The 11,778-nt window shown below is 41.1% G+C and overlaps 1 protein-coding gene across 1 annotated transcript; it reads right to left on the bottom strand.

The window, feature by feature from the left end:
* Positions 1 to 2,409: 2,409 nt before the first annotated feature.
* On the bottom strand, positions 2,410 to 3,027 carry LOC143620813 (uncharacterized). Its single transcript, XM_077092416.1, has one exon. It carries the CDS (start codon positions 3,025 to 3,027, stop codon positions 2,410 to 2,412), a length of 618 nt encoding a protein of 205 aa, XP_076948531.1.
* Positions 3,028 to 11,778: the final 8,751 nt, after the last annotated feature.

The raw sequence follows: 11,778 nt of genomic DNA, 5'->3' as shown, positions 1-11,778 counted from the left end.
ATCACCATAAGTCATAATGACCGCTTTTTGGGCATCGTCAAGCGTCACAACCTCAGTATCCGGTCCCTCCGTAAAATACTCGTCCGGATAACATCCAAATACACTCAAAAACTAAGCAATCCTCATAATCATGGGCCCCAACGCCAACTGAATCATAGCCGCACTCGCTCTTTAACCACCCCTATTAAATGAACTTAACAACAATGTAGCCAAATTCACATTCATACCTCCAATCATGGACATCAAGCACATCAAATCAAGATTATTACATTTATCTTTCCCCGAATGTCGTCCTGTGAATGTAGAAGCAATCACCTTGTGTAAATACTGGTGCAGTGGGTCCCGAATTTATGAAGCAACAACACTACTCGAATGAGCACCGTCACCAATCGTACTCCAAAACGTAGCCAAATCATTCGTCGAAATCCAATGAGGCCGAGAAGCAGTTGACCCCGTGGTAAACCCCCTAATACTCTCCCGAAACTCGGGAGTCTCAACCTTATGTGACGCATACAAACCCGCAATTACCGCAAACCTGGGCACCGTAAACTGAAACAATTCTCTTCCCAACAAAAAACTAACCGCGTATGTCTCGTCAAAGTCTTTCGGATTGTACCTGAAAGTAGAGTAAAACTCGTACACCAACTCCTCGTACTGCTTCTCCTCAAAGCTCAAAATATCTCTCCAACACCCCGGTAACAACCTATTAAGTCTCGGAACTTGACCAATAGTTTCCAACACCTCCAAATCAAACGTCCGGTGTCGGAATATCTCCAAATCGCGAATATGTCTAAACAACTCATACTCGGGAGTACCGGGGAGAAACCGTAGAATGATGTGGTCCTCATCTTCTCCCCCAGTAATATCCTCGACCGCGGCCCCAAAAACCTCGATCTCGGGAACAGCGTATATGATCGGTGCGCACGTATACTGCTGAGATGTATTGTCAAACACCTGTTGTTGTTTCGACCGTTTCCTCGACATTTGAATTAAATATGTCAAAGTAAGTCCATGTCAATGTCACAACGGGCAACAACCGTATAGAATTTCGGTCGCGGTTGTCCCCAATAATCTAAATCATAATAAAAAAAATTTATTTTTAATTTTAAATTTTTTGTTTTTTTTTTGTTTTTTTTTAAATAAAAATGCAAAACAAATAGACACTCAAACTAAATTCCACAAAATCGCATGTGCACAACATGACATAATCATACCCGACAAGATAACCAACAAACCGACAAATACTTGTCACTTTCAAAAACATTTTACCATCTCACTTTGCCGGAAAAACTTCCCATTATTCAAAAATACCCAACATCATCAACATCTTAGCAAACTACCATCCTAAACTCACAAACTTTTGATAAACTTTTTCAAACCTCGACTTGAAAAGTCGCCGGAAAATTATTCCGGTGACCCAAAACTCGTTCGAAAACACTATCATTCATTAACATAGTCACATAATTCCCAAAATCCGGCCAAAACTTCATTAATTTGGTAAACCCATCCCGGAAAATCCGACATCCATTAACCACAAAAATACTATACACGTCAATCACGACCACAAACAAACCCCCTAACATGCACCCATCAACCCCAAGCAATTTGTGATACTCGATTCATACTAGAAACCAACCAATTGCAAACGAAATTAAACACATACCTTTCAATCGAGTTACGTATACACGATGAAAATACACGGCAATAGTGACGGTGGTGATGGTGGCGGCCGGCGACAGTGGTGACAGGGACAGTGGCGGCCGGAATGTAAATGTGTGGATAGGGTTAAGATAAAAAATATATGGTGAAAGTGATGGGAGAATCGGATTTTTATAAAAAAATTTCATCAGATATGTGCATCTTCGCGTATTGCGAAGATGCAAGTTTGACCGTTGACTTTTGAACATTGACTTTGACTGGCAGTTTCACTTTTTAGCATCTTCGCGATACACGAAGATGCAAGGCAGAGCATCTTCGTGATACGCGAAGATGCAATTTTTTAGCAAAAAATTTTAGTGATTTTCAGCTTAAAAAATAAATCTTTTAAGTGTTATTTGAGCTGATTTCCTCCGCCACCCGCTTCGGTCGCCACATACTAATCACGTACGTACCTGGGGCTCCCTCTAGCGATGTATGTGCTCGCTTCCCCACGCTCGATCATTGGTCTATACTGCACGAATTGAGCAAAACTATTAGCTAACTAGACTCAATATACAAAAATTAAACTTACAAATGCCGGGTTGCCTCCCGGTAAGCCCTGAATTGAATGTCTACAGCTCGACATTCCTTGGTTCTTTAATCAACCGAGTACGTCGGCTCGTCTGCCAAAAAGCAAACTTTCGACTCGTGTATCTCTTTGTTCAAATCCGCATCCTCCAAGTAAGGCTTCAATCGATGACCATTCACCACTTATCTTAGATGATCATCAAAATCTTCAATCTCAACATCTCCAAACTTTCCAACTCTCTTGACTTGATAAGGTCCCATCCATTTGCTCTTCAATTTGCCCGGGAAAAGCTTCAATCTCGAGTTATACAACCACACTCGTTGCCCTTCCTCAAACGTCCTTCTTCTTAGCTTAGCATCGTGAACTCGCTTCATCTTGTCTTTATATGCGGATGCACACTCATAAGCCTCATCTCTCAATTCTTCCAACTCGCATATGTTCAATTTTCTTTGTTTACCTGCACACTCGTAGTCTAGGTTAACATTCTTAACCGCACATAGCGCACGATGGGCTAGCTCAATAGGTAAATGACACCCCTTTTCGTAAACCAACCGATATGGAGTGGTTCCAATAGGTGTTTTGTAAGCGGTTCGGTAGGCCCAAAAAGCATCGTTTAGTTTATTAGACCAATCCTTCCGATCGGGCCTTACCGTCTTTTGTAAAATCTCTTTGATTTGCCTATTAGAAACCTCTACTTGCCCACTCATTTGAGGGTGATATGGAGTGGCAATGCGGTGGTTTACGCCATACCGTTTAAGTAATTTGCTAAAATTAATATTTTTTGAAATGTGAACCCCCATAGCTAATGATAACGCGGGGGACACCAAAACGTGAAAAAATATTAGACTGGACAAACTTACAAACAACGGTATGGTCATTCGTCTCGGTGGCGATTGCTTCTACCCATTTAGACACATAATCGACCGCCACCAAGATATATAGATTACCAAATGAATTAGAAACGGGCTCATGAAATCAATCCCCCAAACATCAAAGATATTGACAATAAGGATTGGTTGCATGGGCATCTCGTCCCTCTTTGAAATACCCCCATCTGTTGGCATCTAACACAATTTTTCACGAACGCAGCGGCATCCTTAAATATGGTAGGCAAATAGAATCTGCATGCAGGCACTCGATGTCCCGTCTTCTGGCCGCTGAAATGGCCTCCACAAGGTGAAGAATGGGCATGATACAAAACACTCCGCATCTCCTCCTCTGGTATGCACCGCCTCATTACTTGATCTGCTCCAACTTTGAACAAATCTGGATCTTCCCATGCATAGTGCTTTGCTTGCGAGAGAAAATGTTGCTTCTTCTTCTTTGGCCAAAACTCCGGAATTGTATCTGCAACAAGAAAATTAACAATGTCAGCATACCATGACAATGTTGAAACAGAAAACAATTGTTCATCAGGGAAAAACTCATTGATAGCCCTCTCGTCTTGTTCCTCTTCTTCTTGTCCCACAAGTCTCGACAAATGATCCGCTACCACATTTTCGCATCCTTTCTTGTCGCGAATCTCCACATCAAACTCTTGGAGCAATAAAATCCACCTGATCAAGCGCGGCTTCGCGTCTTTCTTCTCAATCAAATATTTGACTGCGCTGTGATCTGAAAAATAATTACCTTGCTCCCCCAAATGTAAGATCGAAACTTATCAAGTGCATATACTACGGCAAGCAACTCCTTTTCCGTAGTGGTATAATTAATTTGAGCATCGGAAAGGGTTTTGCTTGCGTAGTATATGGAAACGGGCTTCTTATCCACCCGTTGACCCAACACGGCCCCGACCGTGTAGTCACTTACGTCACACATGATTTCAAATGGAAGTGACCAATCAGGTGACAACAAGACCAGGGCTTCAACCAATTTGTTTTTAAGTACATTAAATGCATTAAGACACTCCTCGTTAAAAACAAATGGAAGATCTTTTAATAACAAATTACACAACGGTTTAAAGATGATACTAAAATTCTTAATGAACCGTCGGTAAAAACCGGCATGACCCAAAAATGCCCTTATCCCTTTTACATTAGTAGGCGGTGGTAAATTTGATATGACTTGGATTTTTGACCGGTCAACCTCAATCCCCCTACTTGAGATGACATGTCCCAAAACCGAACCCTCTTGAACCATAAAGTGGCTCTTTTCTCTACTTAAGACCAAATTCGTTTCCACACATCTTTTTAAAACTTTAGTTAATTCATTTAAGCATTTTTCAAAAGATGAACCAAAAATCGAAAAATCGTCCATAAAAATTTGATATGACTTGGATTTTCGACCGGTCAACCTCAATCCCCCTACTTGAGATGACATGTCACAAAACCGTCCCCTCTTGAACCATAAAGTGGCTCTTTTCCCTACTTAAGACCAAATTCATTTCCACACATCTTTTTAAAACTTTAGTTAATTCATTTAAGCATTTTTCAAAAGATGAACCAAAAATCAAAAAATCATCCATAAAAATTTCAAGTGAATCCCCGACCATATCTGAAAAGATACTCATCATACACCTTTGAAGGGTGGCCGGGGCATTACACAAACCAAAAGGCATTTGCCTAAATGCGAAAGTACCATATGGACAAGTGAAAGTGGTCTTATGTTGGTTATCGGGGTGAATAGCAATCTGATTGTACCCCGAATAGCCATCTAGGAAACAATAAAACTTCTGACTTGCGAGTTTCTTGATGATATGGTCAATGAACGGCAAGGGAAAATGGTCCTTAGATGTTTCCGCATTCAACTTTCTGTAGTCAACACAAATACGCCACCCGGTTACCGGTCGGGTGGCGATTTCCTCACCTTTCTCATTACGGGTTATCTGAATACCCGCCTTCTTTGAAACTGTTTGTGTCGAACTTACCCACGTGCTATCTGAGATCGGAAAAATTATACCTGCATCCAGCCACTTCAAGACCTCCTTCTTCACTACCTCCCGCATTTTGGATTTAATCTTCTTTGTGCATCATGAGCAGGTTTTGCCTTGGGATCAGTGATAATTTTATGCATGACAATGGATGAGCTGATCCCTCTCAAATCTGCTATTGTCCAACCAATCGCCGCCTTATGCTCTTTCAGGACTTCCACCAACGCCTTCTCTTGCTCGTCTTCCAAATTTGCAGCGTGATGGCCGGTAAAGTCTCTCCTTCCCCTAGAAACACGTATTTCAGGTGTTTCGGGAGCTCTTCAATTCAACAGCCGGCGGACTCTCCAATGATGGTCTTAACTGTGAATCAATGGTATCAGGTAACCGCTCCACTTTCTGAGACCATGGTGGTTTCCCAATACTCGCAGCATACAATTCCACTGCTTTCTCTTCTTCTTGTAACTGTAAGACATGCTCAACGATTTTCCTGCAGCAAATAGCACACTCCTCTATGGCATCATCCTCACTTTCGTGAGGGTTTAACCCGTTAATGACTTCAGCCGCGAAGCATTCGTCACTCACCAGAGGGTTAGACACGTTTGAAAACACATTAAGCCGAAGATTATTATTACCAAAAGCCATGTCCACTACCCCGGTTCTACAGTTTATCAAAGCATTTGCGTTGGCCAAAAAGGGCCAACCGAGAATCACGTTTGGTTGCCATTTCAGGTCAACCGTCACGTAGTCTAGAACCAGGAAGTCAACCGGGTAACAAAAATCTTCAATCATCACAATCACATCGGTCACGATTTCCCTAGGAAGCTTGAGTGTCAAGTCGGCCAACACCATGGTGGTGTCGGCTTTTCTAAGTGGACCAAAGTCGTACTGGTCATACAAGCTTCCCGGGAGAATACTCACCCGAGCCCCAAGATCTAACAACGCTCTAGTTATTTTAAAATCACCCACTTGAATGGGTATAATTGGCATTCCCGGATCTTGTAGCTTATTTGGGAGGATACCCGTCAAAACCGAACTAACATTTGCAGTTAAGTCAACTTGTTTGGGCAACTTGTGAGTTCGTTTTTGAGTACACAACTCTTTTAAATATTTAGCATATGCTGGAACTTTTAAATATCTTACCGCTTCTAAGGGTACTTACCTGGCTGACATGGGAATTCTTACCACTTGAAGAGCTGCTACTTTGATGGCTCGGGTTCTTCAAAGTATCACTCGGCAACTTCGATGGATTTCTTTTCAAACTCGCCACTTCCTCAGCTAGCTGGCTCACCTGTTTATCCCTCGCAGCATTGGCTTTCTCTTGGAGCTCAAACCTTTGGTTTACACTTTTATTCTGAGCCTCCTGATCTGTCTTCATCTGCTTCAGAAATTCCATCACGTCTTTAATCAACTCCTCCTTGTTACCAGAAGAACTTCCTTGACCTTGTGTTGCCCCTTGACTTTGCTGACCCTGCTGATAACTCTTCTGATAAACCTTATAAATAACCACCCGACTCTCTTTGATTATACCCGCTTTGACCGCTACCCCTTTCATTCCCGTATTGACGCTGATTCAACTGATAACCTGCTTTTTGGGAATTACCTTGAAAATTCGGGTTTTGTTGCGTGTTCGGGTTTCCGTAACTGAAGTTGGGATGGTTTCAGAGACCCGGGTGATAGGTGTTGGAATTCATATTATTATTGTACCTCTTCTCACCCTGAACAAAGTTCACCTCCTCTTCTTCCTCTTCTTCTTCGTCTTCCAACACGACCCCACATGTAGCCACTACATGGCCTATTCCACAACAACCTTCGCAAACTGGATACGCATTCCTTATTTGCCTTTTTCTTTCATTCCCACACCCATCAACTGATCCAACTTTCTCTCCAACTTGGCCATACGATCATCCGACTCACCACTATCCACGGCTTTCATAACCGGCCTTTTTACCATGCGATTCGACTGAGCTTGCCTTTTTGAATTCATTGCTTGCCTCTCTAAGTGTTGCCAATATTCATTCTCATCATTAGTCAAAAACGACCCATTTGTGGTCGATTGAAGATCACGCACATCGTCACTCGACAAACCGTCATGAAACGCCTTAATCAACTCCCACAGCGCAATCCCGTGATGCGAACAAGTTCTCAACAACCTCTTGAACCTCGTAAATGCTTCATGAAAAGTCTCACCTGAACTTTGCTGAAAATTTCTAATGGAAGTTCGGGCTTTAGAAGTTCTGAGGTGTGTAATACTCGTCTAAGAATTGCTGAGCCAGGTCTTGCCACATATAGATACTTTCTGACGGTAAGGATAAGAACCACTGCTTCGCTAGATCTTTAAGGCTGAACTGAAACACAACTAGCTTGACTTCATCAGCGGTAAACCCTTGACTCGAGATGGTGGCACAAATCGCTTTAAACTCGCTCAAGTGTAGATATGGCTCTTCAGATGCTTTCCCATGAAAAGTAGGCATCCCGGTCAAGTTACTTTGCCTTACTGAAAACGTTCTTCCTTCTCTAACTGGGATCACAATGAGAAGCGGGTTCGTGGCCACTTGTGGAATGTAGTGGCTTTGAACCCCCCCCCCCCCCGAACGGGAGGTGGAACGAATGCCCTCGGAACCTCATCATCGAAATCATATTCGGGAAACTGCGGCTCGGGAATCTCTTGTCGTCTTTGGGGTCGGCGGTTTCTCGGTTGTTGAACGGGAGGGGGTTGTTGTTGTGGTCTTCTATAATACTGACCCCCCGATCATCCTCCATCTCTTCTTCATCCTCGAACTCATCAAAATCGTCAAATCCCCTCTGCCGATCATACTCGAACTCGACTCTATTGTGCGGTGGTTCAGACCTGATTAAACGATCATCTCTCATTTGATATCTTCTTTGAGCTCTCGGGTTTCGGTTTTGGTGAATGGGTGGGTTGAATGGTGGTAGGTAATGGATTGGTGGGTTTTGTGGGATATTTGGTGGAATGGGTTGTTCTCGATTGTACGGCGGGTTAAGGTTATCGGGTTGAAACGTAGGTGGAACCGGGTATGGGTTATCTTCTTGATGATTCATGTCTTCTTCTTTCGGTCTTGAAGTTTCACCCCTTCTTTCTTTTGCTCGGTTTCTTCTCGCAGCTTTCTCAATCTCGGGATCAAACTACAGCACCTCCTTGTCTCGAGCAAACCTCGTATGCATCAACCAAAGAGATTAACTACACACCACAAACAAGCACACCCCGGTAAAATCAACGAAGAAAAGAATTTAAACTAAAATTAAACTAAATTACGCTAATTTAAACTAAACTAGCACTAAGCGCGTTGAGTCCCCGGCAACGGCGCCATTTTGACGTAGACTGTTGTGGTCTAATCAAAAACAATTAATTAAAGACTTAAATACCTATAACTAATACGGGTAAGTAAGGTCGTCTCCACAAGGACTCAAGGAAAGTGCTAATTTAATATAACTAAATTAATTAATTAACTAAGGCGGACCGACGATGTCAAGCGGTTTTTAGAAAAAGATTTAAAACTAATTATTACTTAAAAACGATTTGTAAATAATATTAATAAAAGCATTCATTCTAGGTTCGATTAATGTGACATTCAACTTAATCCCAGATTCGATTATATTGATTACGCAGTAATTACTAAACCTGGTAGTTGGATTGTGATGTCAAACGATACCCTAACCGAATTGATGACACAATGAAACTCAGTTTACCTAATCACCAACTTACGTTTGTTAAAACCAATTAAGAGACAATATTTGATGATAACTAATCAATGACACAAGAGCTTAAACCCTAAATGTTGATGAAACCAACCAAACAAATAATGCATTAATTAATAATCCCAAACACAAATTGTTTAAATAATCAATCACAATTTAAGCAAGACTAAAGCAATAACTCAATCAAGCTCATAAACATTAAGCATGCGAATCTGGTCAGAAGTTAAAATACACAAAAACCTACCCTAGAATGAACAAGAAACTTAGCCAAGCATCGACATATCGATTATATCACTTATCATGATGAGCATGCAAACCCGAGATGAACCGGAAGCCTTGGAATGGTAGAAGATCATCCTAAGCAGCCTCTTTTGTCTCTAGAAGTCGTTATTAGCCGAATGGGGAGGTTAAGGGGTTTAAATAGGGAAAACCTAAATTTTTGGCCGACTTAAGCATCTTCGCGTATCGTAAAGATGTCCCAGCATGCTTCTTCGCGTATCGCGAAGGACAAAATAGTCACGGCCGACATCTTGCAACTTCGCGTATCGCGAAGTTGCCCTTCTTTGCATCTTCGGGTATCGCGAAGATGTAAAATATCAAATTTTCAATTAATGCCTCGTGATGCGTGCACTTCCAATCTTTCACTTCTCAATCTTCGTTCCAAGCCCGTAAATATCCTCGTTAAGCTCCATAGCTTCCAATATCCTGAAAACACGTAAACAATGCTTGAAGTACCAATGTTCATTCAATTATTTAACTAAATATAACTAATTAATATATAAAACTAACTAACTTCTACCCAACCATCAGAAGACGTGTTTAATAAGTATTGAGTAAAGTCAATAGAAAGTAAACAATTAGATGAAGAATTGTTATGAACAACGTCAAGATCTTCTACTAAGTCATTGTCAACATCTTGAGCATTTTCAACGCAGCCATCGTTTAATGTAGGTAGATCCCAAATTTTTTGATGATTAACATTCTCGACAACCCATCGGTGGTTATTATTTTGGTTTCCTCGACAAGGTTCTTGAATGTAAAACACTTGTTTGACTTGCGAAGCAAATATGAGTTGATATTCTTTGTCCCATTCGTGCTCTGTGTTGATACTGGTGATATTATTATCATGTCTAACACCCCTTCGAGTATCAAACCACTTGCACCGAAATAGGACAGTTGAATACCCATTTCCATAACACAACTTAATGATCTCTTCTACTTAGCCATAGTATTTCTCATGGTTCACTCCTTCTGCTAGAACCCCGGAGTTTTGCGTTATTCGTTCTACGTCACGACCACGCACCATAAACCGAACACCGATGACTACGCAAGCACTGTAAGTAAAGGCATTTATTTTCGCACCCGTTGAAAGAGCATACAACTCTGGGTGGAATTTAGGAGACTTTTGTAATTTCATCGAATATAACTAACAAATATAGAATAATGCATTACTTCATCAGGTAAATGCATACCTAAATGAAAAGGGAAATACCTAACAGATTCTATGGATTACCTTCTCGAGAAACCACTTCAAAAATTTAGTTTTAACGTCATCTTGGGGATGTTCATATTTGAATTCACTAAGTCGACGACAAAAATATAGACCCAATAAGGAAAGAGAAAATACTTAACAGATTAAAGAGATGAGCACTTACTTCATGTAGTCTCTAACTTCTTAACATCTATCGAGGACAAACCATTCGAAATTGAGCTTCTCGTTGATAGTAAGATATTTGATCTTCTTTGCGCTAGCCGGGCAGCATTTAGACTCAAACACCCACAACTTAGTTTTTTCAACAACGGCATCTTCGTTTCTGTCGGGGCGATTGAACCGAGTTTGAACATCTCGAAGATACATCAAACAAAATGATAGAGCCTCATCAGCAACATAACCTTCAGCTATAGAACCTTCTGGCCTTGCCTTGTTTCTGACATAATGTTTTGGTTTTTTCATATCCCTTTCAAACGGATACATCCATCTCATACAGACTGGACCTCCACGAAGTGCTTCATATGGTAAATGCAAAACTAAATGAACCATAATGTCAAAAAATGCTGGAGGATATATCAACTCTAACTTGCACATATCAAAAGAATGGCTTTCTTTGCTTTCTTCATATCATCTACCAATAGTGTTCTTGAACAAAGCTGCTTAAAGAACGTGCAAAGGTCTACTATAGGCGTATAAATATATTTGGTCAAAAACCATCAAACACCAATTAGTAACAAGCGTTGCATGAGAATATGACAATCATGAGATTTCAACCCAGTAATGTTAGAGATGTTATCTATGACTCTCTTGATGATATTAGATCCAAACCCATCCGGCAGTTTAACATCTTTTATAAATTGACAGAAAGCTATCGATCACCGACCTTTAATGAGTATTTTGGGTGGGGCCTATAAAACTTGTTACCCTTTTGTTCCAACCATTGTGTTCTTCGAATCTTTAGATTTTTCAAGTCGACTCGTGCATTTGCCGTGTCTTTGGTTTTATCGTTCATTAGAAGAGTACCCAGTAAACTATCGCACACATTTTTTTCAATATGCATTACATCTAAGTTGTGCTTCGGCTGCAGAGAGGACCAATACTCAAGTTCAAAAAATATGCTTCGTTTGTTCCAGTTCAACTCGAAATCCTCTCACTTTCTCTTAACACCTCCAAAATCGGAATTCTTGCCCGATACACGATAGAGTAGACGACTGAGTTGATCTTCTAAGTCAGCAGCACTAAATTGTTTCGGAGGGGATCTTGTCTCAGGCTCTCCGTTAAAGTCCAAACTTTTTCTCCACGCATTGTTAGCATGTAAGAATCGGCGGTGACCGACATATACGACTTTATTTGTTACATGCATTGAAGGAGTGCCTTCAATACACGTCAGGCATGCCTTATAGCCCTGCCCGCTCCAACCAGATAGACTACTACGAGCTGGAAAATCGTTTATGGTCCATAATAGCACCGCCT

Source organism: Bidens hawaiensis, unplaced genomic scaffold (genome assembly GCF_021521415.1).
Source record: "Bidens hawaiensis isolate Kalapana, Puna unplaced genomic scaffold, B.hawaiensis_p1.1 tig00002717_1, whole genome shotgun sequence".
Classification (NCBI taxonomy): domain Eukaryota; kingdom Viridiplantae; phylum Streptophyta; class Magnoliopsida; order Asterales; family Asteraceae; genus Bidens; species Bidens hawaiensis.
Note: the sequence above shows the minus strand (reverse complement) of the source record. Positions and strands in the feature narration are given on the sequence as shown.